The sequence below is a fragment of the Lepisma saccharinum genome, chromosome 16, assembly GCF_977018435.1.
Source record: "Lepisma saccharinum chromosome 16, izLepSacc3.1, whole genome shotgun sequence".
Classification (NCBI taxonomy): Eukaryota; Metazoa; Arthropoda; class Insecta; order Zygentoma; family Lepismatidae; genus Lepisma; species Lepisma saccharinum.
Window position 1 is genome coordinate 12,287,920 of NC_139244.1, and position 18,505 is coordinate 12,306,424.

Here is an 18,505-nt window from a genome sequence, read left to right on the forward strand (position 1 = left end):
CTGAGCATAGGACGTTTATCAAACTGTAAACGTTCTCTTTTCCTTCCCAAAACACAAGTATTATTTTATTGACGATTTTTTTTCGACCTTTCCAAACCACATAGAATGTCCGGTTCGGAAATTTATTTTCCTTTCCTCCCTCGATTGGAAATGAAAAATATTCTCTTTGTCGTACATCGTTGACATTCAGTTTTAATGTATGACGGCAGTCGCCTTTGTTCTCACGTTGAATAAATTATTGCTGTCTGAATACCTGAGTGATTCTAAAATGGTCGACAGATGGCTCTGCCTTTTCAAAGTTGTAATTTGTAAAGTTTTTGAAAACTGTACTTGTATTTTTGATTATGAGTTAGTAATTAATTACAGTTCTACTTAAGATAGTTCCTTGATTTCCAGAATGAATAGTTGACAGGTGGGAGAAGAATGAAATAATTAGTAACATAAAGTCTCCTCGGCATTCTTGCATCTATTGATGACTACTTTCCGGTCGAGGATTTGGAGATTAGAAAAAACAAGTCATACATGTAATTGAATGATGATTGGAGATTAGTTCTCTATAAAACGTAGGCTGAACAAAGTAACGCTAACGGTAATGCAAGTTATGGCAAATGTTTTTCGTATTACAGAATCGGTTTGTTATGTAGTTCATTAGGAAGTATTTGTACTACAATTTCCCTAGCCTCAGTGTTGCCAGTGCTTGCTTGCTCAACATGATACCTGTTCGAAAAATGTTAAAGTATACTTAGCGGAAATAGCTGGCAGATGTTGCTGTTATAGGATGAGTCAATTCGAATTGTTTCTTAACAATAGCAACAAAGTGCAACATGTGGGTATATTTATTAAAAGCCGAAATAATGAAATAAATTAGAGAATGCAGTTAGAATATCCTGCAATTGAATGCTTAATTGGCAAGGTCAAAAGATGAAACTAACATATGCATTTGTGTAGTACTTTCACCGCCTAAAGCGTACGATACATTGTTTTGTCACATAACGACACATTTTGATTTATTAAAATCAGGTTTACAATTCCAAACCTTTTCGAACTTTATTCCTTAATTAATCATGACGGCAGAACACTAGCTTTAGTTATAACTAATTTGAATTGCGTAGCTGTTAAAAAGAACAACGGCTAGTATACGAGGCGAAGAGAATGGCCCATAAGTACCTGGAGAATTATGGTTCAAAGAGGGAGACAGAAAGAGTTGGCTGCTGATCAAACATATGGCAAAAACAGAATCCATTGACGTCAAGGACGTATTTAGGGGGTTCCAAGGGATCCGCCCCCGAAAAACTTACCAAGTACTAAAATTAATGAAAATTCAAAATATGCTTGTTTAGCATGTGTTGCATAATCCGTGGTTATTAATTTCCTCTGAACGTATTGGAGGGCAAGGATTACATTGGGATCATACGGCTTTGAAGGACAGTGGCAAAGATTTATCCTTGCACACTACTATTTATGATACTATGCATAAAATATTAATCAGGAACTTTACTTTTCGCCAAATGGATCTAACATCATTTTTGTTATGGAATAAATATTCAATTCTTCATCAATTTGACATTAATATCTTTGCCAGGAAACTTGTTTTTATACAAATTATGCTGGTCTAGATAAGCTACATAATGAATACGAGCTGTTATAGTATCTCTATTGTTATACCGTCTTTTTACCTATTCATGTAATAATAACAATATACTTTTAATTTATGTATTTTAATTAGTACTTATTTCGGCATGAGTTTACAATACCGGACCACTCTCCAATTTCTATAAAATTTGGCCTACTTACTAATTTCGGTGTTCTGATGACGTATCTGTAGTTCATATTTGGCGGTCACTGGTTAAAATTGTACATTTACGTGTAGAACTTGTAAAATAACCTTGCGATTTCCACGGTGATTGTCCATACACAGCAATTCGGAACCATCTTTCTTTCGCAATTCATTAATGGTCTTCCTTTACGCACAACAATCTGGCTACCTTGAATATTGACGTCAGACGAGGAATGCCTACGTGGTTAGGTTAGGCCTGTTAGGTTAGGTTCCATTAGCATAAATACAAAGAACAATTAATATTTTCGCTAAGATGCGCGTTACCTTGTCTTGCCTAACATGAAAAAGCTCTCTCCCGTGACGTCAGAACAAAATGTTGCTAAAGTGTTGTGCGATAACTGACACCCATTCGGGGAAAATGGCGTGTTCCGTGGAGCTGCTGTTCGTATGGTAGGGTTACGTTACGTTAAGAAAACATAGTTTATTTCATCTTTTTGTCGATTTCCATACTCTACCGCCAATTATTACATGCAGATTCGTGATTAGGAGCTCACAATTAGTGAATAGGCGAAATTTCAAAGAAATTGGAGAGTGGTCCGGTATTGTAAACTCGTTCCCTTATTTCATTTAATATAATTATATTATAATTATCTTAATTTATACATTATTATTATTATTATTATTCCTGAGACATTGACGTCTATTCACCAAGGAAGATCCTATGTTTCCAAAACGGTTAAAAAGGTCAGTAAATGAAATATAAGCCTCCTTCTAAATATTCTTTAGATGTGTCGGCTGAACTAGAAACAACAGTATAAATTATCATCTTATCACTTAATTTTAAGAAAAACTCATTCCTTTGCATATTGCCATATAGGTTTTTACACGGGCACAATCGATGTCTCCACAAAGCAATCCTGTTGCTATGACACTCGTGTGCAAAGAATGTTCGATCGATTGACCTTGAATCGCAAGAGCAACAGGTAGGAGGACGCTCCGAAAGGAAGGGGAGGGGAGGTGGGGGCAAATACATGTGGGATTGGAAGATAGGAGAGCGTCATGCAATCGGAGCACCGAGGTGGGTTTCTCTAGTTCACATCCTCTTCAGGAAAAACATTAGAATCAATGAATGAATATCTGCTTATCGATTTTTGTTCATATCTTCCCTGTACATCTGAGAACCTAGAGGCAGCTCTCGATTTAAAGACGGCCAGCGTGGCGCTAACATCACATGTGCCATGGCTCAGGTGAAGAATATTCGGAGCCCTATCTCCACAAACACTATATGCCCCAGGGGCGTGGACTTGTCAAAATTATTGGGGGGGGGGCTCTGATCACTGAAATAAATTAATGAATGACTCACTCTCTCCCTTTTTTAAGTTTTGGCCTCAGTGTTCGGAATGTCATAAAAGCTAGGGGTGTGCGGGATCCCGAAAAGTTGGAACCGGGATAGGGATAAAAATATTCCCGTCCCGATCCCGACTTCGGGAAATGATTCCCCGACTTGTCGGGATCCCGAGCAGTCGGGAAATACCGAATGCTCATTTTAAAATGTCGTTATTTCTCGACGTTTTCTGCATTGTCAATTTCTGGAACTTATCGTAAATTGTTAGTTTTTAATCCAGAAATCACTTAAAGTGAAAATGACGTGTAGAATTCGAGATTTTCAGAGCTTCGAAAAATTTCGAACATTTCCCGTCCCGAAAATTTCCCGGCTTTGTTGGGAAATTGAAAATTTTTCCAGTCCCGATCCCGTTCCGCACATCCCTAATAAAAGCCCATGATCTCCTCAAAAATATCAAATGTTTTATTCACAGTTCGAATGGAAAATATTATTTGTCCACGGATGGATATGTCACAAGTTTCGTCAACCATAATAGCAAAATACTCCCGACTTTTAATATGTGCTACCACGGAGTGCAAAAGAGATCTCCCTAATATTTCAATGATCTCGTTCTGAATGTCATGAGAGCCATTTGTAGCCCGAACGTTCCATCCACTACCCTAGTTCAGGCACATCGTCATTTGAAACTCTTTTTAGTAAAAATTTTAACAATACTCATAATTACATACTTAGTATAGAGTAATAAGTCATGTGTTATGCTGTCTCTGGTCATAGCCTCCGCAAAGCTGATGATTTAAGGGTCTCAGCCCCCCAAAGTTGATGGTCTAGAACATTTCAAATGTGTAATTAAAGTTAAGTTCATGTGGCATAATTCAGAGTAAACTTTACAAGAGAAGAAAAATAATACATTAGATCCTCTTAAGCAAAATTATTTGGGGGGCTCTGCCCACACATCGTTAATATTGGGGGGGCTCTAGCCCCCCAAGCCCCATGTAGTCGGCGCCTATGATATGCCCTCATGTCATAATGCATTGCATGGGGACTTACATGCAATACATTTCCTCCCAAACACCTAACACGTTCAGAAAATTCTATACGATCTAATCTACTCCATCTGTCATTAAAATAAAAGACTTTTTTTTTTGTTTATTCCCCGATAGGCTGTTCGAGACTAGAATCCGGATCACTTTGCAATGTGTTTCTCCCGAGAATCGAATCCAGGACTCCTACGAGACGACAACGTTACGTTACAAGACAGTCATCGTAGACGCATATGTATATTTTTGTTATTCAGTGTCGCTTTTCTGCCACTTTTAGCTAATCGCGACGACGAGGATGAATGATGATTAGATGAAATTGATGAAGGGACACTCACAAAGAACACCCAATCCCAGGCCGGGATTCGAACCCGGGAACTACCGTGGCGAGATCGAAAGTCGACCAGACGCGCTCGGCAGTGTTGCCACATGAAGGGAAATTTCCCTTTTGCAGGGAAATTTGGGCCGAAATTTAAGGGAAAATGGAATTTCTATTAAAAATACCACAATTTCAGGGAAATTTTAAGACATCTGACTACATTATTACAGTATATTTTACGTTCCAGTTTCATATTCACAATTTCATTTTTTCTGTTCTTTTTTCTGCTCCCTTGAATATAGCCTGTATCTATTTATATTTCTGTTAAGTACATCGCTTTTCTGTACCTTCGGATAATAGTAACGATGATGATTAACGATTAAATGGATTCCTTACCAGGATCCAAACCTGAGACATCTGATCAGGAAGCGATGAAAGTGACATCTATGTGAAAAAATTAACATTTTTTATTCACACGGACATGGACCAAAGGAAATGCTACTACTACTGCTTCCACCACCACCACCACTAATAATAATAATAATAATAAAAATAATTACAGCTACTGCTACTACCACTACTAATACTTATTATTATTATTGTATGATTTGCTTAGGTGAAGGGAAAAAATTTGTCCAAAAAGGGAAATTTTACCCCTTGGAAAGGGAAATTGTGAACTCATATTGTGGCAACACTGGCGCTCGGTCGCAGAGCCAGCATGTGTGTACAGGAGACACACAAGCACACATTATGTGCCTCGGTAGGGCAATATATGTAAAATTTATGGAGACAGAACAAAATAGAATATCCAAAATGGGCAGACAGTTTACTTGCCTTTGTAGATAAGGTTTAGCATAGTGCGACCGGCAAAAAGTGGCAAGTGGTGGGAGGCAACTGCCCCGCCCCCTCCCACGTCCTCCTACACGCCACCACTGTGAATCCGTGCTGGGAAGAGTTGACAAAGATGGTCAGAGAATCGGCGCAGGACAAAAGAAAACTCAGAGTTGTCCAGCGTTGAAGTTGACGGGAGTGTTACCCAATAAGAATCTGCTGCTTTATTGGTGGAGGAATTTAAAACATATATACGTCACACATCACAGAATTTCGCTTTCTGAAAACGTCAGAGGATACATGGTTGAGAGTCTTCAATTGTTTCTCCCTGAGGCGGATGTGAGGATGCATTGATTATTATTTGTCACTCAAGGAAAGCGGAAGTTGCTCTGGCTGTCAAGAGCAAGACTGAAAAAAGACGAATCGGCAGAGAATCGGAAGACGATACAAAGGATCCCAAAGGTTGTTGGCCTGCGGGAGAGGGAGAGGAGGGGCTTTGGGAATTTGATCGATAACTCATTCGAGAGCATAAAAAGGGGACCACTTCCTGCTTTGAGAAAAGTCAAAGAGACGTCTGAGGAGAAAGGACGAAGTTACACACGCTATTGTGACCCACTGGCTTCCATTTCCAGTTCGATGAAAAATGAACAGAGGGTGCTCCTACGGTGTAATTACATTTGGACATAATTAGGGATCAGCGTTCCATCACGACTGCAGTTCCATTGGAGCTTGATTCCAGAATTTTTGTTCGAATTTAGAATACACAAATCGTTACCCGAACCCCGTGTTTTGTCAACAGAATCCCGAATCTACAATTGGTTATTGGAATCCTGAGCTCAAACTTCATTATTTGAATCCCGAATCTACAATTCGTTATTGGAATCCTGAGTTCAAAATTCATTATTCGAATCCCGAATCTACAATTCGTTATTGGAATCCTGAGCTCAAAATTCATTATTCGAATCCCGAATCTACAATTCGTTATTGGAATCCTAAGTTTAAAATTCATTATTCGAATCCCGAATCTACAATTCGTTATTGGAATCCTGAGCTCAAAATTCATTATTCGAATCCCGAATCTACAATTCGTTATTGGAATCCTAAGTTCAAAATTCATTATTCGAATTCCGAATGTACAATTCGTTATTGGAATCCTGAGCTCAAAATTCATTATTCGAATCCCGAATCTTCAATTCGTTATTGGAATCCTAAGTTCAAAATTCAGTATTCGAATTCCGAGTTTACAATTCGTTATCGGAAAACAGAGTCCACAATTAGTTATTGGGACCCCTAGTCCACACAATTAGTTATTGGAATCCAAGTCCACAATTAGTTATTAGAATCCCAAGTCCACACTTCGTTATCCGAACCCCGATTTCACAATTCCTTATCGATGTCAGAATCGCGAACCCACAATTCGTTATTCGAATCCAGAGTCTAAAATTCGATATCCGAATCCTGAGTCCCGAATTAGTTATCCAAACCTCGATTCCATAATTCGTTATCAGAATCACCAGTCCACAATTCGTTCAGGGACGTCGGAACCGGGGGGGGGGGGGGGGTCAAAATTAGTATTTTTGCCCCCCCCCCCTGGTCGCGTGCTAAAAATGAGATTATATTTTTTTTCCCACGTATGTTTCGTTTTGAAAAAAAATTGGAAAAATATTATTGCACTAGTTAAATAAAAGTGGATTCAGTTTTCGCTACCAGCAAGAAGTACGTGCAGATAAGAATCGCATCCACGTCTCCGCAAATCAAGTGTAAGGTGGAATTATCTATCTCCTTCTTATCCATCTACAACTACATTATACGGATGCAAGGACTCCCAACCAGGGGACAACCCGGGGAGGCGTCCGGAGCGTGGTGCTGATCACATCACCTCCAAAATGTCCGTGATCGAGAATGTGTGGGCACTACCCTCACCTAAATGTGCCTTCATGGCACGGTGCTATATGTACCAGCAAAAAAAAAATAATCACACGTGAACATAAGAATAAATGGTGTTACCTCTTTCTGAGGTCTAAAACTAAGTCATGAGCCCTGAACATGATGTTTAAAATAAACAGTAAACTTTTAATAAATCTAAATGGCCAAGAAACAAAAGTGCCTCCCTTGGTTCTTCCGCCTCTACCCACAAATGCTTTGATGCGAATAAATCACAGAGTAGGGACAAGATTGTCTTTTTGCTCCCCGAATATTTTTTTTAAAAATGCACTAGATTTGTGAACGTGCACTCAAGTTTACGTTAACATCAAGAAGCACGTGACATCGCAGTCAGGTCTCTGCAAATCAAGTATCCCCGTAGGAATTCGCTGCTTCTGTTTCCTGTTTCACTTTGAAGCCTGCCAGGTTTTGTACCTGCAAGTGCGCTCGCAAATAACAATACCCCGGGGAGGGGCACAGAAGACAACTTAACTTTATATCTTCCGGTGCACTTTCCGAACACGAGCTTTCTTTGATGACCCCTTTCTGTCAAAAAGGCCATCGGCCATGAGAAAAGATGCACCTTGAAAGTTCTTGGAAATTCGTCTACGCTAATCTCCCTTTCCTTCTACAAATTTAGACTTGGTCAGACGACACTGTTTGGCGTAGTATAACCGTAGAAGGTGTGTTTGTGATGAGTTTGGATTTCCTTCTGCACCAAGGGACACAAGGCATATATACATGTAAATCAGTGGCGAAGATTTAGTACAAGTTTAGTTTCTATCGCACTATTTAGTTTCTATCGCACTATTTAGTTTCTATCGCATTCGATTTCGAAAAATTTTACGGCCGCAAACTCTCTCAGAAGCCCTTTGGCAAGCACCAAACTCTCTGCTTGCAGCCACCACGCGGGAAACTAATGCTCCTGATGTAAAAGATCACCGCACTGAGTCCAGTGTTGCCACATGAAGGGAAATTTCCCTTTTACAGGGAAATTCGTACCGAAATTTTAGCCAAAAGGGAAAAGGGAATTTTGATGCAAAATACCACAATTTCAGGGAAATTTTAGGGTCATCTGACTCTACATTACTACATTACTACTAATTTCATATCCACATCTTTATGTTGTTTTATTTATTTCTTTTGCTGTTCCTACTTGTTTCTGCTCCTTTTAGTTTATTGTACGTTGCTTTTATGCATCTTTGGATAAATAGTAACGATGAGGATTAACGATTTTTAAATGGATTTCTGAGCAGGATTCAAACCTGGGATTTCTGGCCAGGAAGTGAAGCTAAAGTGTGAATTGTTTTAAAAAACATGGACCAACGGAATACTTAAGTACGTACTACTACTGATTCCACCACCACCACTAATAATGCTGCTGCTGCTACTACTACTACTAATACTAATTATTATTATTATTATAATTATTATTATGTAATTTGCTTAGGTGAAGGGAAAAATTGGTCCAAAAAGGGAAATTTTGCCCCTTGGAAAGGGAAATTGTGCCCTCATATTGTGGCAACACTGACTGAGTCGCCTGGTGTAGAATCAAAACACTGGTAAGTTTTACTTCTCTCCTTACGTTTTCTTTTACTAATTTATATTTTCTGTGTGGAAAGACAGAAATGACGAGACTAGAGACAGACAAGTACCGTCTCGATATACCATCAGTTTTCTGCTCTTGCGGCTTCAAGCTGCAAACTGTGGAGTGAATGAACAACCTCCTCTCGTGGGAAGGAAGGAACTTTTATGTCTTGGCCATTTACATTTTTAAAAAAGTTTACTGTAGTTTTAAACATCATGTTCAGGACTGATGGCTTAGTTTTAGACCTCAGAGAGAAGTAACACTATTTATTCTTATGCTCACGGGTGATTTATTTTTACGTTGGGAGGAGTAATTGTTTCGTTTTAGGTGGCAAGGTCGAGGCGTGATCGATATTTTAGACCTCTCGGAGAGGAAGGGGGCGATTACCCCTCTCGCCTTCAGTCTACTAGGTTCATCTCTCAAATCTGAAACATCTGAGAAGGGCCACTGATCTGAAAAGATATGTAAAGTTCAGACTGATTTCATTCAAATGCAAGCATTTGGCGTAGCGTAGTGACTTGCTCCATATTGGACACCTCGGCCCCTTCAACCATGCACTATATTTGAAAGTTTTCGTTGCAAAACTTTAGCCTAGCAAATGCTTTCAAATTACTGATAGCTTCATTTCTTAATCTCAATCCTGGAATAGCAGTCTGAGATTTGAAAATATCAGTAAAAGGTGAAAGAATCGTTCTTGTATGTCATTTTAGAAGCAGAAATGTTTTATATGTTAAAATTTGAATAATATAGTGCCTCAATCTCATCGAATGGCTTCGCGATTAGCCAAAAATGGCAGAAAAGTGAAGTAAAATAAACTTAATCTATCATTAAATTATTTCTCTTTAACTCTTTCGTTAAGAGTTAAGACCGCGGTGGCTCAGTCGGTAACGCGTCTGACTACCATGCTAAAGGTCCCGGGTTCGATCCCCGGCCGGTTCAAATCCGGGAACTTTTCTAACGATGGAAGCGGCCCCGGCGCCCACCCAGCGTCGAATAACATTGGGTACCTGGGGGAAACCCTGGGGGGTAAAGGCGGTCAGGGGCGTGATGCTGATCACGTCACCCTCACTCAAGACCGGATCAACAAAGTGTGGGGCGTTACCCCCACACCCCCTATACACCTTCATGGCGTGGTGCTAAGCACAGGGGAACACTTTACTTTTTTTTTTTTAACTCTTTCGTTAATGTAATTCTTATTTAGTATGCGTTGTGTTAAAATTATACGCTACTACGATTTATAAAATGATGAAATGGTAAATGAGAACACTGGGCAACTTTCTTTGCAACACATCGATCAGAAAGTTTCAGAAACATGGATTTTCTCAATACGTTGTACGTGTACTTCATCCCCTTTTAAAAGTAACGTGTTTTATTTAACGTGTTAAAGGAATGCCTCTCCATACCAACATGCAAGGACGACGCTACAGGGGGCTAGGGGGAGGGGCGCTGAAGCCCCCTAGATTTTTGTAGTACGGTAGATGCATTTAGACTGAAAACTTAAAAAGAAGTTTTCATTTTCCAACATAAAACTTCCATTGGCACAAGTACAATGTTGAAATACATTTTCTAGATCGGTTATATCGCAAGGTTACTTATGACGATGTGTTGTAAAATCAAGGGCAGGGGGCAGCTGCAGACATGCCTGGATAACAGTGGCCACTGATCATTTGATACTAAGTAATTGGCCAATCGTGAGTCTCCAAACTTGCTACGAAATCTGCTGCCTGCCTGGTAGGTGGACGTATTCAGTGACTGTGATATTGTTATTTGATTGTTGGCATATACAGTTAATTGTGTACAATTATTAGCCTCTATTAATCGTATCACTATATTTCGGAATATGTCTAACAGGTGTGACAAAGCACGACGACATTCAAAATCTAAAGAACCGCCATGCTTCTTTTCTGTCTATTAGTTCCTCATTCGAATACCGACAATTGCATGAGTGTTAGTGATGTTCTCACATTGGTTTCCTTTCATCTATCCTTATCGCTGCAAATATTCGAGAGGGAGAAATACGATGTTAAAGAATTAAAGAGCACACAAACTACCTCATTCTTAAATGACAAGAATTGGAAATATCAAAATTGGGCTCCCAGCCCCGATAAAACTGCTGCCTTGATATCAAGGTGTACCGGGTTCGAGCTAATCTATAGCTCTCGTCCAGATTAGCCTCTGTGCATATAGTGAACCTTAATACAAAATCCAGTCAACCAATTATTGCAAAACGGTGCTAAAATCAGCACGCTTGGGCAATTTTCTTGCTCGCAGTCCTAGTTCTACATGATAAATAATTATCATTTGTGAGGTTAGAAAATAATTTCTGCAGTACCGTCATAGTAGCCAAATTTGATTCCGTGCTGGAGAATCAATCTTTGAAGCACATCTAAAACTATTGATCCAATTCTAATCAGTATTTATGCTTAAGTCATTCTGAAATTAAATTATAATCTTCAGCAATTATTTTCACTGATCAAAATGCCCAGCGAAAGAGTTGCAATTATATTAGTTACTTTTATGTCAATGTATTTGCCTCCTAATAGAGCTGAATTTGTAGTAAAAATATGTTTGTTCCTTGAGAGTGGACGGTATTTCTCGCATCCTCCTCATTTTTAGGTCTAAGTTCTGAATTGCAGTCGTTGAACAAGAAGACGTAACATATTTAATCATGTCGGTAAGGATGGAAAAGATTGGATTGATCTTGCCCAGGATAGGAACAGATGGAAGGATTATAAACCTTCGGGTTTAAGAAGGCTAGAGAGTTATTTAGTTAGCACAGAAAACGCTATCACTAATACTCTTTCTATTGAAGGGTGATATTGTTTATTTGATGCCTACTTTATTAAGTTAGTGCCGCTTTCCTGAAGCACGGAAAGCTACAATCTATCGCCGATCCCTACTGTTGTGAATTGGCCAGTTTAAAGTTATGGCACACTATGAGGCAGAAAAGAACTAAAAATAAAGACCCTTAAGCAGCTACTTGCAATAGTTGAAATATTCAAAATCGCCTTTTACGAACTTTATAAGCTTTGTGTTATTGAAATGTCCATACCTCCTTTAACGGCTACTTGCGGCAATGAAAGTGTTACGTCTGTAATCGAATTGGTAAGGAGAGGTTGAGTGCTCTATCTATTTTGTCATTTGGGAAAGAGATTGCAAAATCTTTGGATTTAAACAAGGTTGTAGCTGCTCATGAAAACAGACGTAGGCTATACTATTGTAGTTTGTTGCTGTGGTTCATTTTCTCGTTTTAGCAAAAAAGTAGCTACTCAAACTCCTTACATAGAAATAGTGTTACGTGTAGTATTTATACGTACATCCAACGAGTTAATAATTGTAGTTTTTATGGCGTATTTTGTATTGTTTATGTGAATATTAAGTCTGTGATATTATTCCGTTCAATAATGGCTTAGGAAAAGAAAGCAATATAATTGTTGCATTTTATTTGTCATAAAAGATTCGTGCCTGGAATCTGTAAAATGTGTCACTGGTAAAATTATACCGTAGTAAAGTACTAAGCAAATACCTTTTAGCCGGTATAAGTTAGCCAGCCAAGAATTTCACTCCGAAATCTGTAGCCCCCCACTTATTTCAGGCTAGCGCCGTCACTGCCAACATGCCTTACTGCATGCAAAGATCTAGTGTCAGGCAGGGATGGAAATTTGAGGTAATTAACGTAAGACATAATATGCTAGTTTTCTCGCCGTTTAATGAAATTATAAGCAATAAAATAGTCCATAATACAGGCCTCTGGCCCTTATGAGGCTTCGCCGCTGTGGATATACGTCAATAACCATATATTTATTATTTATGTAATAAATATATAAATATAACAATACAATATAATAAGCCCCCACTCCAAAATATGTTCCGACGTCCCTGAATTCGTTATCAGAATTCCGAACACACATTTCCTTATCCTAATTCCAAATCCATAAACCATTGCATGAAATAACTAATTTAGAAGGGCTTATTAACATTTAGCGAACGGGATCCTTTCGACGTCCATAGCCTCTCAGGACAAAACTTTTCAAGCGCGCGATTTTCAAACTTGCCGCATTGAAGATTAAAGGTCTTGCCTCCCATGTCACTTAGCTGGTGTAAATAGCTGAAGTACTGAGTTGCCAAAATATTATTACCAATGTATCTGAAGAAAATATAAAAAAAAGTTCATTTCATCTTTGAACCAAGTATCATTTAGTAATTACCGATTCGCATTGGTAAATCCGCTTCTGTCCAGTAAAACCCTAGACTTTATGATTCACTTCACTTCTCGTGCATATAAAAAAGGTAAATAAAGTGGAAAAAGTTTGCAAACGTAACGTTTTGTCCTCAACAAGTACGTCAACTACTCATGAAATTGGGTACAGTTTCAATGATTTCTCTTGGGACGATGTTCGTGACCTGAAAGCAGTGGGTTAGGTGCTCTGTCAGGGAGAGAAGTGTGTAACATACGTAGTCATAGTTTTTGTTTGTGGACGAGGTCGAAGATAGATTGTAGGTGGAATATAAAGGTCAAGGCCATGCATAACTCTTTCCAATTCATTTCTGTCTTGCTGCTTAGTAGGGGGACATATTCTCGACTCATGATTTCAAGTGTGGGGGTTGGGTACTTGTTTATGTTTCGCCATTAATCATGATTGTCGTCGCGATTAATCTAATGCAGTGGAAAAGTGACAAATCACCCCATTTCTGTCTTTCTTACCATGCGTATCTTCCAATTCTATTTCTCCACCATTTCTTAATTATTATTATTATTTCAGTATGCACACATTTTCTTCCTGGATGTAGAACTATAAAATTGGTACATGCAGTATTGGTAATAGTAAAGCATTAGTTATCCAAGCCTCAAAACATCATCTTTATGTTTGTATATTTCAGACTCGTACATTACATATACAGCGGCATTTCCAGGAAAAAAACACTACGCATGTTGTATTTTTTAAAGGAAAGCTGGAGCAAAAACAGATGATATAAGCATCATCAAACTCACTCCTGCTACGAAACAGTACAAACAAACACTAACGCCTTGCAATCAAGGGAGCCTGCTTTGGAGGCAAACTGTTTTGTATATTGCTTGAAATGCCATTTCCAGTCCCGATTAGCCTAATATATATCCAATAATGCTATATGTACTGTTTTATATATGTACAGTCATGGACACTTCTGGTTGTAACGATTCCATTGAAAGTTAATGGAATTGTTATAACCCAGAAGTGTCCGTGACTGTACATATTAGGGCAGATTCGGATGAATGGTTGTCCCACGATCTCACCACCGAAGTTCCCGTGCCCTAGTACCGATCTTCGCATAGTGTCTCTTTCGTGGCTCTTCATCAATTTCATCTTTATCATTCATCTTCACAGACTCGACTGGGAAACAGTGGTGAAAATTAGAAAAGGAATTCAAAGTGCGTTTCTTCAATTCTTCTCTCTTCTCTTCTCTCCTCGCCTCTCCTATCCTCTTTTCTCCTCTCCTTTCCACTTCCCTTAACTCTTCTCATCTTCCTTCCCTCCTCTTCTCTTCTAATCTCTTCTATTCCCTACCTTACAAAAAGGAAATTACATCGCATAGACGCATAGAAAATAGAAACGCTTCCAGTTTGCCTAAGAAAGTCTTCCTCTTTAAAGGAAGGGAAGATAAACAGTAAGAAAATGCCATGACAGCACGTTCTAGCGTATTGCATAAATGAGTGTTAATCCTGAGGGCGTTTCTCTTTTTGCAGTCTAGCGAATTCCACTCATGCCACATCTGCAGCCAAAGAATTGGCAAACAAGGACTCAAATTGCAGCTTTCCACTAGTAATCAGAAGTGTTGCCAACCTGGATTGGTGGAAAACAGCTAAATCTCTCCTAAAATTCTATAGGCTATTTACGAATTCGTCATAATTTTGTTTCTTTGTTTGAGTTCTTGTTTGAAGTCCACAATATGCAGAGAAAAGCTAATCGGGACTGGACCTTATAGTTTAAAGTGGATCCCAACTACTATGCGCCTCCACCGGGTATAGAACGTGGTGTATAAAATTGTATGCATAAAATTCTGTGCATAAAATGCACTTAAAGACTCAAACAAACTCGATCCATTAGTCATTTCCTGCCATGTGGATGCTTTACTGGACTTTACAATATGTTTTCTATCGTTTCATACACTTGACACTTCCATTCACCAAAACCTATGTTTTTCTACATTTTCGTTTACATGTTCAGTACCATTTTTCAATTAAATTTCATTTTTCTGGAGTTTGACGAGAGTTGGCTTACTTGCTTCTATCCTCCGACTCTTCCCTAAGTTTTTCGAGGATTCGTAGCATCGAAACAAAACGTCGAACGTATGCAAAATTGTTTGTCTTAATGTCCTCTATACGCTGTGAAAGTATTGCTGCGAAACATTGTATATATTGTTTACACAATACTTTTCGAGACGATAACGAGAAGCTTGTTTCTAAATCCAGGCGAGACCCAGACTCGATACCATATCTACTTTTGTAACATTGCGAACTGAGTAGCAGTGCAAAAGGAGCCAGATTTGGAGGCCGAAGTAGAACCAAGTTGGCAACAGTGGTAACCAACTGTTATGTGATACACCTAGCAAGGCTCCTGTCGATATGCAATGATGGAGGAACTTGGGAATTTGTACTTGACGAGCCTGCTTCAACTCCGTCTGAATAATTGATCCGGAAAGATCGATTTTTGCGTTAACGTCACGCCATATGAAAATTCCCTCTCGAGTACGTTCCAGGAAAACTAATTGCACCTTAATTCAGGTGTTTTGTCTTTGTCAGCGCGTCCTGCTTGAAACAGAGAGAACGTGCATGACCAATTTATGCGATAGGTGTCTATTTGCATTTGTAGACGTTAAGTTGTAGTATAGTTAACCTACTCTTAAACTTTAGTTCGAGTACCAGGCCCCGTTCTATCCCCATAGTGGCTACGCCGTTTTCCGTAAGAAGAAAAGTACTCTGAAATAATTACAGTTACGTATTTCAATTCTTCTTGAAAGCCATGAAACAAAACTAACTAAAACTATTACGTTTTAGTTGTAGTGACTATATTTTCTATTATTCAATGTTTCGACACAATTGCACATTTTTCAAGAGTTGTGTGAAGAATAAAGTGCATGCAATGTCAGTTACGAAATATAACCAGCAGTAAATGATTTAAACAATCAAGGTGGTAGGTCCTATCAAGAAATAACCTTAAGAATTTTCAACTTCTAGAACGTCATCAAGATAAAAATAAGCTCGTTACAAAACACATATAACATACTAACGTTTAGAAGCATCGCCATTGATTTGTTTGAATAATTATTAATATTACAACAATGTGGTTGGACTTGATATCAACAACAATGTATATGAAGCACGGAACAAAAGTGTTTTCTCATAATTCTATTTACTTATAAAGTGTTTTAAACACATCTAATAATATTGATTGATTCGATTGATTTTACTTCGCTTTTTATGCCATTTTGGCTAATCGTGAAGATGAGAATGAATAACCCCCACATCCTCTAAATGTTACTTCATGGCACGGTGCTATATGAACACGAAACTTTGCCTTATCTTTACCTTACTTGACAGCTGCTAAAATTAATTGCGAAAAAAGCTATAAAATGCGAAATTTGGCGAACGTAAAGGAACCCACCTTGAGCATGCGTATCTCCCTCAGGGCGATTTTGCGGATGAGTGGGTCGTCCTCCGACTCGACGAACTTCTTGATGGCCACCAGCTGACCGGTCTCCCTGTTGCGGCACTTGAACACCATCCCGTAGGACCCTTCCCCTATCTTGCTCAGCTTCTCATACCTCTCCATAAGTCGGGACGGGGCACGGGACCTGCGTAATACAAAACAGAGATAATGTTTTAACAATTATATTTAATAGGGCTCGGAAGCTGATGTGCACATTCGATAAGAATGTGCCGAACACTAAAAATAACATTACATACACGACACATTTGAGAGTCCAACGCTTGCAGAAAATATGCATGTATGAGACGGGTGTGTCCAATTCGAAGCCTCGTTAAAGTGACCTCTTCTCGACGGAAGTAGGGTCACCAGACGTCCGGATTTTCCCGGACATGTCCTACATTTTAGCCTTGTGTCCAGCGTCCGGGAGGAATTTGAAAAATATCATAAATGTCCTACATTTTGAGCATCACATAATATTAATTAGGAAAATACATAACAAAAAAAAATCATGCAAGTTACAAGTCTATGGACTGTGCTCCCAAACTCAATAGTGAAATTTATTTTGATTGTCATTGCCCAAAAAGAAAAGAAAAGTTTGTCCTGCTAGAAAACAAACGAGAAAACGGAAGCTATTAATGAACAAAGTTTTGGGACCACTTTCTGATGATGTCACTGTTCAATGCCTGAGTGGAATTTCATGCCTTGGGGTTTATACTGATGAACAGTGGTGTGGGCAAGGTGTGGGCAAAGTGGACGACCGCCCAGGACCTCGCGCCTGAAGGGCGTGCGGTGAGGTTGATACGATAAATATAATAAATAGAAGTGGGGGGAAAAAAATTGGAAAATGCTAATTTTTGTGGGCAATAAACATTCTGTTTTTATGTAGTTTTAAATTCTAGTTTAATGTTATAGTTTGAACGAATACGTCAAATCAGGGGAGTAACATACAGGCAGGCGGGCCCTAAGCTTAAGGGGGCCCGAAAAAAGTAAAAATTATTGCCGTATATGTCATGTGAAACATTTACGCAAAAATTCATTATAACTCGCTAGGACATTTTTACCCATTTATTCTTTTATTGAATAAAAAGTTCTTTGTCTTGTATTTTCTTCTTTCCCTTGACCTTGCACAATAAAGCACCTCCAACTACCACGAAGCAAATGTGCGGCATTAAAATGATTGCGTTGTTTCATTCCTTCCTGCAGCAGGCGCATACGAAAAATTGCTGATGGTATTCCAGAAGATTTTGTATCGATTCACATTGAGAGATTTCAAATGTAAAAAAGGGATGGGGGCCTCGCATTCTAATTTCCCCCAGGGTCTTGCAATATGTTGCTATGCCATGCTGATGAAATAAGGTGTTTCCCATTCTTATTCAATATTTTGATTGTAAAGCAGGGACATAGAGAACAAAGTTATTCAGGGTGTCTCACAGCCAAGAAAGTCATGGAAGTCAAGAAAAAGTACAGAAATCAACAAGTAGGTCAAGAAGTCAATAAAAAGGCAATAAATTATTCTTGTGGTCAAGATTGATTGGTTGATTTAGTTTATTTTATTTCACTTTACTGTCCTTTTGGCTAATCGCGAAGATGAGGTAAATGGTGCCAAGATAAGATGGATGAAGGGACAGTCACAAACATATTATAGGAACAACCGACACAAGCCCCACATAAGATTATACTGGGTGTAAGTCCAAACACCAAAGCCTCGCTAGTCTGCCAAAAACAGTCGAGGATGCATTAATAGATAAAGCAGGTCTAATTATCTTCTTAAATACAGTTTCAGTTTTCATCTTAAGTGGCCCTTTGGTAGGGGTTTTCATTAGATAAATATTTATTTTATTAATTAATAATTAACGTTAACAAAAACAGGGAAAAGTCAAGAAAAGTCCAGAAAAAGTCAAGAATTTGGGTTTGTTGTTTTAGTAGACACCCTGTTATTGAACTAGAAACTACCCCAAGATGAAACTTCTGGAACCATTTCAAATTGCGGTAATTGC

The 18,505-nt window shown here is 38.7% G+C and overlaps 1 protein-coding gene across 5 annotated transcripts in view; it reads right to left on the minus strand.

Moving 5' to 3' along the window:
• Nucleotides 1–18,505, minus strand: part of LOC145999917 (cyclin-dependent kinase-like 4) — a 145,401-nt gene that overhangs the window by 31,357 nt on the left and 95,539 nt on the right. For all 5 annotated transcript variants that reach the window (XM_083137196.1, XM_083137199.1, XM_083137195.1 and 2 more), the window contains exon 2: nt 16,464–16,653. In XM_083137196.1, the coding sequence (XP_082993322.1) occupies nt 16,464–16,653 (190 nt within the window). The remainder of the gene's footprint in view (nt 1–16,463; nt 16,654–18,505) is intronic.